The sequence below is a fragment of the Anguilla anguilla genome, chromosome 2 (assembly GCF_013347855.1).
Source record: "Anguilla anguilla isolate fAngAng1 chromosome 2, fAngAng1.pri, whole genome shotgun sequence".
In the NCBI taxonomy this organism is placed as follows: Eukaryota; Metazoa; Chordata; class Actinopteri; order Anguilliformes; family Anguillidae; genus Anguilla; species Anguilla anguilla.
The window spans coordinates 6,779,889-6,796,825 of record NC_049202.1 but is presented as its reverse complement, the minus strand read 5'-3'; the positions used below and the strand labels follow the sequence as shown (position 1 = coordinate 6,796,825).

Below are 16,937 nucleotides of genomic sequence, written 5' to 3'. Positions count from 1 at the left end.
GAAACTGCAAAGGCGCTTTTATTTTTAACGAATGATACCGGACAGGAAGAGAGAAATATCAGCTGCTCGTGCATCTTTTTGGAAGCGTACATATAAGCCGTTTAGGTAGCTACTGCCAACACAATACAACAGAGGCCTACTGTTGCAGTTTCTAATAAAAGGGCTACACACACACACACACACACACGCACACGCACACGTGCACACACAAGTCCACTAACATTCTGCTGTACAATCTATACCAAAAAAAAAAAATAATCACTTGTTTTTAGACTTTTTTTTTTTCCCTCCCCGGTCTTTTTCCTCATTTTACCCGTCTTGTTTTTTCACATATTCTTTTTCATATTTGTTTTGATTCTACCTTGATGTTGACCTGCAGGTTTGAAGTTGACCTATAAGCATTCAGTAGCACATTTTAGCGTATGCATTACTGTAGTTCAGCCTTCCCTTTCCATTATAAAGTGAGATTTTGTTTTACGACTGGTGTATTTTATGCATTTGCCCTGAATTGATCTTTATTATTATTTTTTGATCCTGTGAAGTAACGAAACTTAAGATGCGGTGTGCAATGCCGAACAGAGTCCCAACTTTTGGCCTGATTTGGCGAATAGCAATTTTCGAATTTCCTTTCGTCTTGGAGTGACGATTAGATGCGTCGTCGCAGACGCAAGGTTTGTGTTCGTCACATTTCCGAAATATTTCCACGTTCCTAAAGTGTGAGGTGCCATAACTGCCCGTTCAGATGCCACGAATGAGCTGGTTAAGTTGTTTTTGGGGGCAGGCGCACGTCAAATCCAGTCTGTTGACTGAGCAGCTTGCAGACTGTGCCGGTTTTGCCCGTGGCTACCGTTATCGGGACGTAAATTATCCCTCCCCCGCCCCCTCTTAATTGAATTTTCCGCAACCATGTTTGCGCCTTCATTTCCCAGCATGCACAGCCATTCGAATCCAAAGTCAGGACAGCGGAAGCCATTTATTTTTGTTCCAGTATCTGACCGTTTGCCCCCCCCACCCCAGGTTTACAGAGTGGGTCGTTCCTTTGCCCGTTTGCACCTCCCTGTGTTGAGGCTTCACGAGGAGCTGTGCATTTCGGAGTTAAGGACCCGTTAGCACAAGGCTCGCCAGCCTGGCGCCCGCCTGATCTCCCTGCAGAAAGACTCGGAGAGAGGAGGCTAGATTAAACTGTCTGTTTATCTGTTCATCATTTTGTTTGTCCTTGTCAATTGCCGAGAGGGAAACGGAGTGGTCTGCACTTGAAGTCAAGAACCTCTCTTGTTTAAGGAAAAAAAAAAAAAACTAAAAAACTGCAGCACTCCACGGTGGAGTCTTTTTATCTCAGGTTGCATTGATTAAGCACCCGGTATGCTCTGCAGATGTTATCCAGAGATCATTATAAATGTTTAAAGAAAAAGAAAAAAAAAACTTTTAAAAATGCTGAAACTCATTGTTTTTCCTTTTTTCCTTTGTCATTTAATTGTGTGTTTGTGTTTTTCCTCTTTGGCACTAGTTCCGGGCTTAAGTTGTTGCTAATGGAAAGAAATGTGTCCTTATTCGGTCTGCTGTGGGGTATTTGCAGGAAACCTGTCAGTGGTTGACCTATGACCTATTGACCTATGCAGATGCTAAAGCAGAGAAGTAAAAAGAAAATCTCAAACTTTTAGATTATACATTTTTTTTAGGCAGTTCTTACATTTTTCTCACCCTTTTCCTCAAGGCTCAGCCTCATTGATGGACTTTCCAACAAGTCTGGAATTAAGCAATTAAGACATGCTGTGAAAGAATAATCCAGAAAAAATGGTTTACTGGTTGCAACACATTTATATTCACATTATCTGCACATCCTGTTTTACAGTTTATGAAAAGAACGTCTATGGTAGCATTTCTGGAATGTTCTGAAGCTAGTGATCAAAGTCACATCGGTGGGGTGGTTCACAGAAAAGTGCTGATCCAGTTTTATATTAAGGGGCTCAAAGTCACTGAAGACTTTCATGATAGATCGTGCTTCATGGACTTCATATCTCCCTTGTGAAGAAATAGGAGCTTTAGAAGCTCCTTTAGCTGTTCTTTTGCTTGATTTGAAAGTCAAAACTTTTTTTTCAAACTGTACACTGATATAAACCGAAAAGGAACATTCACTTTGTATTGAAGACCCAAGAAACACCACACGAATATGTCAGTGAATTCTGCTTGGACACCATACCTTCCTGCTCTCTTAGTGAAAAAATATTTTGCTTGTCCACCAGGTGGCGCTACAGGTCAGCTGTGGTAGAATGAGAATTGGGACATACAGAATAGTGCCACATGCTGGACATCCACTGGGACACAGTCCACATACACGCACGTGTGCCTCAGATGTAGATGGGGAAAAATTAGTCTGTCCTGTTTGCTGCCGGTAGGCTACATTTTCCAATGTCATTAAGCACCGTGACTCTGATGGGACTGTGGGGCTTGTTGCCTTGATCATATAAATCACTGTTGCCAAGATCAGCATTGTTACAGTAAACAACAAAGGGAGCTAGGCTAGATCTGAAAATCTGTTTTAGGAAACTGGCTCCAGGCTGCTCAAAACAGGATGTTCAGCCAATATCAAGTTGCCATGGTATTCTATCCTGTGGAGGGGGAGATTAACTGATTACCTGATTAACCGCTACACAGTTTTTTTTTGAGTAGTGTGTCAAGTTGTCCTAACAATGACCTACGGGCATACTGATAATTTGGCTATTTTTGAAGATAGTGATTTCTATGGATGCCTGTGCACTTCCCTGTTCTCTCACCACAAGCAACTAAAAACAAGGTGGTATGGCTTGGGATTAGGCTATGCCACCAATTAAATTCAGTTTCAAAAACTACTTGAAACTGAATTTAATTTAACAAAAAGTTTTGACATTTTTAAGTTTTCTTTTAAACAAGTGTTGCCGGGAGAAGGTGCCAAGACTACTGCCACACAGTAAATGTGCCAGACAAATAGCCCGTGTGTATAAATATCTTAACCGGTTTCGACAGCGTGGGAGTAACAATCGTGCGATGTTATGTGCTTTGAAAGGGATTCCTGGGATGTGTTCAACTGGTAATTAGAAAATGAGAGCGAGGGATTGACTATCTGGGGCAGACGATGCTTTCAATAGAAAACCCTACACAATCCTTACGTATTCATTAAGCCACAAGCTAAAGACGTATACTGGCATTTTCCTAATATATAACCATGAATAAACATAACTGATGTAAAATACGTCATTTCTAAACTCGAGGCCTAGAGATGTATAGATTTTCCAAATAGATTGTCCAGAATGCTCCATAGAGCATCGCTCCAGTTTCACTAAACAGTGGCCATGCCAACATCACTGTCTTGGCTGGGGCATCGTATATGTGAGACAAACAAACAAACGATAAATAAATAAATATCTTTGTTAATAAATAATTCAAGCCTTGAATTTTAGATGGCTATATACAGGTCGTCAGAAAGAAATACTTCACAATGGACATTTTCACAGATAGTCACCTAAATAAATGAATAAATAATAACCCAACCGAACCATTTGGCAAAACTGGAATAATGATTTCCCAGCCTTTGAAAAGACCTCAAGAAAGTGTACTCTGACAGCCTTGGCAGGGGTGCTGGCCGGCTACCAAGGCTAGCCGAGGCTAGTGGGTTTTAAATGGCAGTTTGGATGACACAAAAGTTGTTCCAAAGACAGCTTTTTAAAAACTTTTTTTTTTTTTTTTTTTTTTTAAATCAACTGCCATTCATCGTATGTGCCAAGGTGAGCTGCGAGGTCCCGAGGCATTATATTGTCAGGCTGTGTGTGTGTGCCTGTGTGTGTATCTGTCTGTCTGTGTGTGTGTGTGTGTGTGTTTCAACAATGTAATTAGTAATGCAGACTTCAAAAGATTTTTTCTGTCAATTGAAGATGTACAAGAGAGGATGGTAAGCTAGCTCCTTTTTGTTATCTACAATGGTACGCCTACTGCTGTGTTCAAAATACGATTTTTTCCAGAGAAACCTTTATGTTGCCTGGTTCTATTGAAAATATGTAATGGGTCTCAGGTTGCCGTCATTATCTGCTTAGAATATTGGTGGTCATTTATAAAATTCATTATTCTGTGCACGGTAACCACAGAATAACAGAAGCACAATAGCACTTTCTAGTGTTTCAGCAGCCTGCTTTGTGTTTCTGTGAGTGTTATACTGACTCATCCATGGCATCACAAGTCAGAGAAATATGGGACAATAGCTGTCCTGGGACAAACCCATTTTTGGCTGAAATACCGGATGGCCTGTTTAACTCTGGACTGTTGACAACCCTACACTCTCAGAAGAAATGGCTCTTTTGGGTTGACTCCATAGGGCATGGACACTCAAGTCTGGCCCTTGGATTCTAAATCCGGCCCTGGTTTTATTTTCTCCTAGGGAATTAACTGAACAATTAGTGCTACTGATTGGCCAGGCTGTCTTCACACCGGACTCCCAGGAACAGGGAGGGTGGGAAATTAGCAGTTCTCAGTCCTCAGGAACCGTGATTTCAGTAGCGGGGCCATAGCGGAACCCTTTGTAGTATGACCGAAAAGTGTGAAAGGTCCCAGATTTAACCATTTTTTTCCTGACAAAGAGACCCTTGGGGACCCTATAGGGTTCCTCTATGGAGACACAGAGGAGTGTTTTGGAACCCCCTTTCTTCTGAGAGTGTTGATGGGTCAGGTGAACAGCAGTGTGCTGGTGTATTTCTGCAGACTGTCGACAGTGTTCCTGCGGTAAGACAGCGTGAAGGAGAGAGTGGATTTTGGCGTTATGGTCGAGGGCTGGGGAGAAAAGGGGAGCAAGGTGGCAGGTGGGGATTTATTTGATCCAAGGAAGAGAGGCATCAAGACGCTCCCGCAAACAGTGCTTAGATCCCCCCCCCCCTATTTTCCAGGTTGAAGAAGGGCTGTCTGAGATTTTCTCCCAGTGGGTGGCCAGTCTGTGGTGCTGACCCAAACGGTTCCGGGCAGCCCAACCTCCAATTGACCCATTTCTGTGCCTGCCCAAAAAAAACAGTGGCTTGTTAGCAGCTGTAGCCCTCCTCATACAACCTTGTGCTCACTTCGCTCCTCGGCCTCCGGTGGCCACTGTCGGTAATGCGAGGGGGTTTGCAGAACAGCTGCTCTGGATGGCGGTCAAGGGATGAGGGTTCCAGGCCAAAAGAATATGGGATATGTACTTTGGAAACACCCTTGGAAACCCCAGTGTTTTTCCTCTAGACCCACACCAGGAAATGTGTCCACTAGATCCCCCGGCAGTTGAATGGTATGAAGAAAATCCTGGAGAAGATGCCTAAATACCCTCAAAATAACCTCTTGGGACATGACTACCCAAAAGCATTTGATTCAGTATTTAATCTTCTGCTGACACCCTTCACCTCTGCCTGTTGAATGCACTTGATTGCAAACAGGAGGAACAGCTGTGCATAAATCCTGATGAAGGAGGGGTGAGGGTTAGTTTAGGGAAACTTGCCGGTTAATGCCAGGACAGTACACTTCATCTAACATGGCTGCCCCTGGTCTACCTCCCAGCGGTGTGTGAAACCCGTGTCTTCAGCACAGACAATCGTCAAAACGCTTTTACTCTAGTTCAGTTGCAGAATAGTGATGTAGCTTCACACTGTACACAGTCACGTCGTTTGGAGAATTCAGACTGTGTACTGTGCATGCTGGGTAAAACCAGGGTTGGGGTGGGGTGGGGCCAATCACATTTCAGTTCAGGAAGTTACCTGAAATTGATAATGGCCATTTTTCCCCCACAATTCAGCAGTTCCCATAAAGGCACACGTACATACAGTACATCCAGAAAGTTGGAGGGAGGAGGACATTTGTTTGCACATGGGCCAGAACCAGAACAGACGGGATTCTGCAGTCAAAGCAAAGTTTTCATCCCAGCTCATCCCCGACATCCTGTACCCATAGTTACGGTTTTCTGTGGACGGAGCTCAGGCTGGATGAGCAGTTTAAAAAAAAAAAAAAAACATTTCTCCCATGAGCCTTTTCACCCCATGTCCAACACATATAACTGAAAGATCTTCTGAAGCCATGGAGGACAGATGGTGTGAGATCCTGGGGCTGGATGCTGATTTTTCTATTGGCTCAAGTAAACATTTCCATGGATACCACAAAAGTGAAACAAGAGAATCATTTGACCGAATGTAGTAGTAGAGGGGCACTTAAACCACTGCTGATGTTTTTCTCCTGTTTTCTTTTTTTTGGGCCATTTTCTGGAAACAATGCTGGGCAGCATTAATGAGTTTCCACTGGGACTGGATTGTAGGTTGGGGGGTTTCTGATGGCAGGCTTCCTGCTGGATTCCTGCACGTAATTTATTATTTTAAGTCACAGATTGTCTGGTGTGTACACATTGTTCCAAGGCCTAAATTGGCTGCTGATTGAAGAGACACCACAAAAGCCTGCAGTTGTCCTCCAGGACTGGAGTTTGAGATCCCCGTCACAGAAAATCCAGCTCAGGTGGTTTCTACGGATTGGACGAGAACAGGTGTCAATCATCTTGCGGGTGCAAAGCCTCGCAAAGAACGTCAGCCCCGATGGTCCCTCCCACTGTCATGCAAGAAAAACCCCTGAGGGAGAACAGAGGATGCAGGATTCGGGGGGCAACAACGTTGTCAATGCAATCAGCAATTGTGCTTTATTTTTAAATTCGGAGGTGTCTGAACAAAAAGTGCCTGTGTGCGGGAGGTAACTGAAGCAGCTCAGAAATTCTTGAACAAAAACACAAAAAAAAAACAAAAGTGCTGAAAGCAGGGGAAGTGATTCTGCGACTGCGGGGGGGGGGGGGGGGGGGGGGGGGGGGGGGGAGATTGGAATGGAGATTGGAATCACATGACGCATTTTTATTTTTATCCATCCCTTCCAAGAGTTGCCTAATCCTAATGTAAATAGGTTCCAGTTTGTGGGAGAGGTCCAGGATCCTGTTCAGGAGACTGGAATCACATGACGCATTTTTATTTTTATCCATCCCTTCCAAGAGTTGCCTAATCCTAATGTAAATAGGTTCCAGTTTGTGGGAGAGGTCCAGGATCCTGTTTCCCGCAAATTTATGCCGAAATCCCACAGGATCCAGTGCGAGTCAAGCACTGGCGGGAAATGGCTGGCTGTGGATGCTCATGTTGGCCCGCGTCTGAAAGGGCACACAACTGCTGTTGCTTTTCCGACACCACCAGGCAGGCAACACAGCTTCTAGAACTTTCCGTTAGGTCGGTTAGTCCGTACGATGACAGGAGAACAGGGGCCAGGCCACAGCCTCACATCGACAGAAATCACCACTGACATGGGGGGGGGGGGGGGGAGGAGGAAGAAGATTTAAATTGGGAAGGGGGGGGGGGGGGCACTATGTTTTCAATGTGTCATTGACATGAAACAAATGGACAAGGAGTTAGTTGTGCTGACAAAAAGTGTTCACCCACACAATTGTTTGGCAGCTGCAAATTCAATCTGATGTTGTTTTTTTCACTTTTTACCTTTGTGATATCATGGCATCATGTATCAAAGAATTCTTGTTTTGTTTATTGAAGCATAATGTTGTGAGGGGAAAAAAAACACTCATGCAGGGCATTCTTGACAGCAATACTGAGCCTTTGCTTGTCATACACTTTTCATTGGGGAAAACTACATAGCAAGCAATTAATATTGTATCCCTTTTTAAAACAACGTTCTTTTTTTCTGAAACGTTTCACATTGAGTTCCTTTCTCAACGGTACAACATGACCTGTGGGACCAGAACGGTCACGTTCTGCATCCTCCATAACCTAATTTGCACTGTTGAAATGTAACAAATTTAACTGTTTAAATTTAAGTTTGGATTGGTCCAACGGGGACAAGATGTACTTAGAGTTAGAAGAACTTTTGTCAGAGCTGATTTCTCACCAAACATTTTGATGTGTACTTCTTAAAGCAACGACACGCATCACAAAACCGGCATTTATCAACAGCACCATGACGAAGCAGTTTCTAAGGAAATGAGGTAGAACTATCTACGGAGCTAGTTGCCCTGGCAACTAGGGACAAGCTATGAAAGATTAGTTTGAGTGTTTTCTTTCTGTCAATGACGGGCATTAACCAAATGTCTAAAAAAGAACTCATTTCAAGCAGAGTTGTTATTTTTTCCCCACGGACTGACTATGGAAAAAGCTTAGATGGTGGTCTCAGTTTATAAAAATGTTGGCCTGATTTCTGTGTTATTTTTACTTTAAAGAGCTTCAAAAACTGCCTGAAAACTCATATCCTGAAAATTAAATCAATTCCAGCTGATAACTGAGTTTGGGATTGCGTTGTTTGAAGTCAGTACGAGATTTAATCGTTCTGCTTAATCATGAGACATTCTACTGGTTACACACAAATTAACTCGCACTGAATCTTCCCCTCAGAAGGCTTCTGACGAGGGTATCATAGGATTATTACATAGACGGCAAAGGTCAGCTATTAGCAGGGTAAGACCATCCAACAAGAAACATCCTTTAAAGATAAACACATTCAATTCTTATTCTCCCGTAGCCCTTTGTGTAGGGGCTGATCAGTTTTGGGACTGCAAGTCAATTTCTGCACTTCATTAAATAGCCCAGTCATTTAATTGAACTTACGATTTTAAGGTCGAAATGTAAGGTTTCTTGCACTTTTTGAAAATGGCGTTTATTTAAATTGCATTGATAAATTGCTGACCGGCCCAGGGTGTATTCCTGCCTCTCGCCTACTGCACACTGGAATAGGCTCCAGCACCTCCCACGCCCAGCAATAAGGGGGTATAGATAATGGGTGGATGGATGATTTAAGAAAGCCAGTGTCTGGTCTCCTTAAATCAAATCGGTTTGCCAATCATTAGGGGGTCTGATGTTTCGGTCTCCAGAGGTTTAGCCAGAAAAAAGTCTATTGTAGTGTTAATGAAGTCTCCTCGTTTTGGATAATTGGTAAATGGTAAATGGACTGCATTTATATAGCGCTTTTATCCAAAGCGCTTTACAATTGATGCCTCGCATTCACCAGAGCAATTAGGGGTTAGGTGTCTTGCTCAGGGACACTTCGACATGCCCAGGGCGGGGGATCGAACCGGCAACCCTCCGACTGCCAGACAACCGCTCTTACCTCCTGAGCTATGTCGCCCCTTATAATAATTCTTGATCACCCGCTCCCAGTCTCTATTCTGTTTGAGTACTGTGCCCATCAGCGGCGACGAGCTGGCACCTATGCACATAACCTGCATTGTCCTTGATAATTTGGCTGAAACCATCCGGGTGGCGGGCACGCTTGATTTGCCAGTGTTTGAGACTCAAGTGGATCACATCAATCTTCTTGACAGTCACGAGCTACAAGCAGCAGGCTGCTCGTGTGCGCCGGTTTAATATGGTCTGATCAGGAGTGAACTGGCGTACTGCCTTTTATAGGTATGTCAAACTCCATTTCTCGAGGACTGGCATGTCTGCAGTTTTTATTTTTTTGTGGTTTCCTGTTTGGATTCTTAATCCAGTTAATCAATTACTGAAACGTTGAAATACACCACAGACCAGCAGGCACTGCTGCCCTGCAGAACTGGAGTCCGTCCAATACCCCTGGTTTAGAACATTAAACCAAAACAACTGGTTGGCCAGAACACCCATCATACACACACCGGCCCTCAGGAACTGCACAGGAATTTAACGTAACAAATGCAACAGAGAAGCATACTATTGGAGATTATGTGCTTCTGTGTAGATAGAAGCATCGGGGTGTTATCTTTATTATTTGTTATTTAATTAGAGTTTTACTTTTTTTCCAGTGGAAAAGTTTTTACCTCGTTCATTTCTCTCCAGCCGTACTGGTCTTCTTCGTGCTTTGGTTTACCTCCCCCTTTACTCATGGAAGATCGCCTTGACCTCTCACAACAGCCTGATTAAAATCTCTCCTCCTCAAAGATGCTTGCAGGACTCCCTGTCGACCATGTTCACGTGCTGAAATTAATTCAGGACAATTGATTAATTCTCAGAAATGCTCACGCACAACAGTCAAGGGTTCAGCGAACTGTGAGATCACCAAGTCTGGCAAAGCGGGTCCCCAAGTTCTGTGATGACGTGTGACTTCACGATCAACTTGGGCTTGTGGATTTGTGGACCACAATCAAGTCTTTCTTCGGTCCAACTGGAATTTAGTCAAGGAAACTTTGGCTCCATCAAAATGTGACAGCTCCTCCCACTTAAAAAAAAAACTGTGGCAAGCATCTCGCTCATTAATCTGTGTGAAATTCCTGTTACATTTCAAAGCGAAAGCAGACTGGCTGGCTGGCTTCTCTCCCGGTGGACGATTTTCAAATGAAGTGAAGAGGAAGGAGGAGGAGGAGGAGGAGGAGGAGGAGGAGGAGGAGGATCAAGGGAATGTCCCTTCCCTCATGCCAAAAAAGGGCAGACACGCCTCCTCAGATGGTAACCGGGTCCGATGGGGACGGGTACGGGGGGATTACCTCGACGGCCCACAGAAGCGGCCGCTCAGTCCTCCGGCCCGATGGCGTGCAGCGAGGCGGCGGTGCAGGCCCTCAGCGGCGGATTCGTCCTGGCGGGCGTGGCGTACCTCCTGGCGCAGACGCGGCAGTCCAGCCCCTACGGGCGCTACGTGGACCCCCCCCGAGCGCGTCCGCACCGTGCCCGCCCGGGCGGCCTGGTTCCTCCAGGAGCTCCCCTCTTTCCTGGTCCCCGTGGGCCTGATGTGGAGCTCGCGCGGACCCTCCTCCGGGCTGGGACCCCGGCTGCTCGCTGGGACCTTCTGCCTCCATTACTTCCAGAGGTACACTGCGCGCACAGCCCGGTCGCTCGAGTGCTCGGGGGCCTACAGGAGTCACGTGTGCCGGGGGGGGCGGGGGGGGGGGCACAGAGGAGAGCCGCAGGGGTGTAATTATTCCAGATGTGCTGATTTTTTTTCCCAGACCTGAATGTTTCTAGCATACCAGGGTGAAAGTATTTGGCCCCATCGCTGAACACTCTCTCCTGTAGTCAGAGATTTAAAAAATTTGAAAGCTTGTGTGTCCTCTGCTTCTGGTTGAGACAATTATTAGAGGCTATTTCCTTTTTACTTGGGAAGAGAAACATCACAAGTGTGGAATCACATGCTGAGGCTTAGAAGCTAAGAGATTCATTGGTTGAATGTTCGGGTTAGTAACATGTTTTGTTAAAAAGTTGGGGGGTGGGGGGTGTTGTGAGTTCACAGCTTAAAGAGGGGGGGAAAAAAAACAAAAAAAGGCAGCTTATACTGGAATTTTTTTTTTTTTAGAGGCTTAACTATTTTATAGCCCTTATTCACATTTATAAAGAGGAATATCAATTTTTATACTGTGCCTTTCCTGGAGATCGGTAGTTTTAGGTTGCATGTATCACGGTAATAAGTTACAACCAAAAGTTCTAGTATCAACTTTTTTTTTTTAGGTTTAACCAATTTTTTGAGAGTAATCTGGGTACTATACACATGTATGTTGTTTGGAGGCATAATATAATATGCACTTTTGTGTACCAATTTGTTGCACTTGATTCTTTGCCTCTCTGAAAATGTTGACCTAATTACCATTTTTAAAATGGTATTTTTTTATTTTTATTTTTTAGGACATTCATCTATTCCTTGCTGACCAAAGGTCGTCCGTACCCTCTGCGCATAGTGCTTTACGCAGCCATATTCTGCTCCATGAACGGCTTCTTCCAGGGCTACTACATGCTATACTGCGCCCGGTACGACGAGGCCTGGGCGTCCGACATCCGCCTGGTTATCGGTGAGAGAGACGGAGGGAGAAAGGATGGCAAACCGGGCGTAACGATCTCCCGGTGGTATGGGGAACGGGCAGGCGGAGTCGGCAAGGGCAAGCCTAGGACATCACTAGTCACCTGATGTTATGTTAACAGTGGTGTACATTAACACGCACCGCGTAAAAAGTCTGTCTAAAGCGTGTTAGTCTTCTAACGAGACTTTAAAATCTTATTTGTTTTTTTCGAGTAAAAAAATATTTTATCTAGTTATATATTAGATATTGAAGTCTAAATACAAGACTAAAATACTTAGACAAACATTCTTTTGGTTTTTACAGTGCAGGGGTATTTTTACACAGGTGTACATTAACACAGGCAGGATAAGGACACATGCAAAAAGCTAACTGTAAGGCACACATCTTTTTATTTTTTTATTTTTTACCTTTAGGGACGTGTCCTACCCAATACCTTCCAAACCACACATCTTACCACACATTACTGATATTTATATAATTAAACAGATTTACACTATGCAGAAAATTGGTTTTGAGAATAAAGGTTAATGCACAATTACACGCAGTGTAATACTTTCATTTTTGCTGATTAATTAAGGCAGCAACACCTTTAACTGCAGGTCAATGTTATGTAGGCTTTCAATTTTTTAAACAAGCAGGAGATGTTATTGTAATCTTCCATTAAGTCATTTTTGATACTAACAAAGGTTGAAATGTTTACGGTGTGATCAAATTATCCAAAGAAGGCTCTGGAGTATGTCTGTAAAGATTCACAAGCGCAATTGCTCTAAGCAAGACCAGCTGCATGAAGCTAAAAATTTCACGAAGCCGACCAACACGTGCGTTGTTTTGGCGGCCAGCTTTTACAACCCAATGACTTTCGAGAGTACAGGTGTGGATATTCACATCGCGCCTTTTCTGTTATTTAGGATTGATTCTGTTCTTCCTGGGAATGGCCATCAACGTCCACAGCGATTATGTGCTGCGCAGTTTGAGAGAACCTGGTGAAGTCACTTACAAGATTCCCAAAGGTAACGTTACGTTCACAAGATCTGTAAAAGCTGGACTACTCCCCTTAACCTTGCTATTGACTTCTCCAAAAAAACTACAGTAAAACATCAAGAAGATAACAGACCACTGTACTTCATGCGATTCTTCATAAACTGGACAACTAATTAGCCAGTCCATCATTTCGCCTTTTATAGAGCCAGATTGCCCTTCCAACATAAATCAAAAAGGGTGAACTTTAAAGTGACCCAGACCCAGTGCCATTTTTAATTCTTTATTTTTGTTCTGGTGGTTCAAAGGGAGCACACTGAAGCCATTATCCCAATGCTGGCTTTGATATGCCAGGCAAAATGGTGCGTCACCAGCGTGAGGAACACTTCCTACTCAAAGAGCAGCACCATTAAAACCTAAAGAGGAGGCCACCGCCTCCTACTCCACGATCATAAATTAATAGTAAAATACGTGCGTGTGTTTTAAAATAGTTCATCCGATCTCTCACTTTGGCGTGGTTTACATCCATATGAAGGTATGATAATCATTGGAAGGGGTAAAATCTCTCTCTCTCTGCAACATAGGCAAGTGGAAATAATTCCCACATCATAAGTCCGGCCTCTTTCCCCTCCCTTAAAAATAATGAAATATATATATATATATATATATATAAATATATTTTTTTTAAAATTATAAATAGCACCAGCTGTTTACATCTTGATTGCAGACACTGTGCAATTTGTGCTCATGCAGGGAAGTCTTATAACATTTTATTTGGCAGATGCTTTTATCCAAAGTGACACACGATATGTGCATACCAAAGGTCATTGGAACAACTACAGAACACTGGTCCGATAAGGTACAATTCTCAAAGTATCTGTTCTCCATGGCTATGAACATCAAGTCTAGTTCACACAGTAAGCATAGGCCAAGTCAGTAAAATAATGCCAAAATAAAGTCATAAACTAGGAGTGAGCCAGGATTACAAGCGCTATGAAGATACAAAATGGAAGTGCCAAAAGCTATTAGTTATATTTAAAGTATATTTATACTGTATGAACCGTATTTATCACGGACTTCGTCTGCTTCAATTTCAGGGGGCTTGTTTGAGTACGTCTCGGGTGCCAACTTCTTTGGGGAGATAGTGGAATGGTCCGGCTACGCCATAGCAACCTGGTCGCTGCCAGGCCTCTCCTTCGCCCTCTTCACCGTGTGCTCCATTGGACCGCGTGCCTACCATCATCACAGGTAACCACGGTTACACCCTCAGCTGCACCCTCCTCCACTGTTCACTGACATTAGAACTGCACTCATCAGTACATACTTCAGAGTTCAGGTAAAAAATGTTATTGGCAATACTTGACGTGTCCTATTCGGATTCCAAAAAAAACACTGAAACCTTTTATTTCAACAGGCACAGAAACACAGGACAAAGCGTTACTTTGAGAAATCTGAGTAGCTTCCATCTCAAACTGCAGAGCTGTCCAGGCTTTTAATTGGACCGGTTTGGGACCCCAGGTCCGAGGCATTCTGGCATAGACACGAAAACAGTACTTTGATTCCTCATTTTTCTTATGCGTCAGCGATGACACTCCTGATGGAGACTACGACCCTGACACTTTAAACAAAGCAAACTTGCACAGCTGAATGACATTACCAAGCCTCCTAGAATTACCGAGTCTAAAAGAAACAAGAGACAACAGGCCTCCCTTATGTAATGTTGAGTAGATGGGAAAGACTGCATCTCCTGAAAGCTACTCTCATCAAAAATACCCTTAGCGAAGTCCTACACATCTGTACCGTGTCACCTTACACGTCATTTTTACCCCCTAAATCAGTAAGTAAATGGTTCAGACTATAGGGGGGACTCCAGTTTCCTCTTAGCCACGTGACCAGCAGTGCCTTTTCAGCAGTTCAGACCGAGGTTGTCTTCGCCCAGTGTTGTTTTTATGTGAAGACTGACCTTTTAATGATATACGTTTTCAGGTTTTACCTGGAAAAGTTTGAGGATTACCCCAGGTCCAGGAAGGCTTTGGTGCCGTTCATCTTCTGAGAAGAAAGCCAAACAATCAAAGAAACCCACCACAAAGCACCATTACAAAAAGAGGACTTGCAATGGAATACCTGTAGCTTGACTGTTTGCTGTTGCCATTGCTGCTGTGCAATGCTAGGAAATGCTCCAACATCTAGTATAAGGTTGTTATAGCAGAAAAGGGTGGATCAACTCCGTATTAATGCCAATTAATTTTGAATTTTGAATCTGGTGTCCACATACTTTTGGCCATGGAGTGTATATTTTATGCATTTTCATCTATCACATGCTATTTTATTTTTAAATTTACATGCTTTTTTATTTATTATTTCATTTTATTTTAATTTTTTTCTTTCCTACTAATGTAAAGCACATTGAGCTGCATCTCTGTATGAAACGTGCTAGAAAAAATAAAGTTTTATTATTATTATTATTATTATTCCTTCAACAGCTATTTGGACAATGCAGAATCGCATGCTCTGCAGATGGTGCTGGCTCAGCCAATAAAAACACAGGACGGTGCTGGCTCAGCCAATAAAAACACATGATGGTGCTGACTCATGGGATTTGGAAAGCTGTACACCTCAGCCACACCTTCACCTCCGTACAGAGGAACCATTAGCTCTCCTTCAACTTGTCAGATGCTTTAGCACCACTGAAATGCCAAAATAGACTGTGCCACCCATTCTTAAATCTTCGCAAGTGATACTCTGAGAAATGCTTTACAGTGTTGCAATATGGACCATGTCTGGGAGATCGACTTCCTGTTCACACACGCACTCCTGTGTCGATTTGTGGGTAATACTTTATTGTAGGTAAGGCAACATTAACAGTATACCTTTTATTATTTAAAATGAACCGCCATTGCAAACAAACATGAACTACGAATGCAGCAGTGAATCACAACTGCAAACATTCATGAGCTACAAATGCAGAGGATGGGATATTTAGTATTTCTCATTTGATACCTGCTTCAGAATATTTTTATTTTTTTCTAACTGCATCTAAAAAAAGGTTGTGGCCCGTGTGCACAAACACAATAGAGAAATGCACCATGGGACTCCATTGCCAAAGGGGTGCTGACTGTTCTCAGCATCCAGGTGTGTGGTTTTCATGGTTGTTTGAGTTGCACAAATATATTTGAGCTCAGCGGTATACCTTCCTTTCAAATAAAATCAGCAAAGGTGTTGCAGCGCATGTATATTTCAATATTTCAGTCCAGAGGGACATCAATATTTAGAAGCCATCCATTTCCAAGCAAATGAACATAAATAATTTTAACGGTTGAAGTTATTCACGCTCAACTGATATTTTTTTATCAGTTAAAGTACTGACAATGTTACAGGTGCTAATGTTCTCTTTAAGGAGGTTCTCGTGAAATGTAACTGCTACTTAAGTGTGCGCCAAGTTTAAACTACGAAAGAAACTTAATATTCAATGGAAACATGTCACATTTCGTAAGGGTTATGGTGAAATTATGAAGGGGGGGGGAGTGGGTGAAGACCTGGCGAATGGCTGCAAAGTGAAACAAGCCAAGAACAGAAACACGGGGGGGGGGGGGGGGGGGGGGGGGGGGGGGGGGGGGGGGGGGGGGGGGGGGGGGGGGGGGGGGGGGGGGGGGGGGGGGGGGGGGGGGGGGGGGGAAGAAAAAAAAAAACAAAAAAAACAACTTGTTTTCACAACTGAGGTTCATAGGATACATATGAAAATGAATGGTTTGTGAGGCCTGTGTGTTCCTCTGAAACTCTTCCCAACTGACAAAAGCAAATATTCCTGTTCAGTGCACACATTTAAGCTAACAAGGGGCACTAGAGGCTTCATTGCTCTGTGGTTGCACAATCACAGCGGGGTTAAAGACACCAGAAATGTGATACCCATCACATCTCTAAAGCTTTACACGTTTTACCCAAGAAATAAAGAAGAAAGAAAACAGCCATTGGAGTCCGTCCGGGAACTTCCATTGAAGCATGCATGACGCAGCACTGAAACTTGATATTCAAGAATTCATCTCGGGTGGGAATTGATACGATTGTCCTTTAGACACCAATGTGTGTGCTGTACGATCTCCGACCAAAACGGAAACACTGTGCGCGCGGTGCGTGTGTGCGATGTAGCATGAAAGAAACGAAAACCAAAGCGAGGCGAACTTCCACTATCCAT

General features: G+C 43.5%; 2 protein-coding genes across 2 annotated transcripts in view; one reads left to right on the top strand and one right to left on the bottom strand.

Moving 5' to 3' along the window:
* Positions 1–16,937, bottom strand: part of psen2 (presenilin 2) — a 39,924-nt gene that overhangs the window by 20,482 nt on the left and 2,505 nt on the right. The window lies entirely within an intron of this gene.
* On the top strand, positions 10,507–15,213 carry srd5a2a (steroid-5-alpha-reductase, alpha polypeptide 2a). The gene is given in 6 exon segments (XM_035402644.1): positions 10,507–10,632; positions 10,634–10,785; positions 11,595–11,758; positions 12,676–12,777; positions 13,843–13,993; positions 14,732–15,213. Coding segments are annotated over 6 exon segments (762 nt in total). The 3' UTR covers positions 14,799–15,213.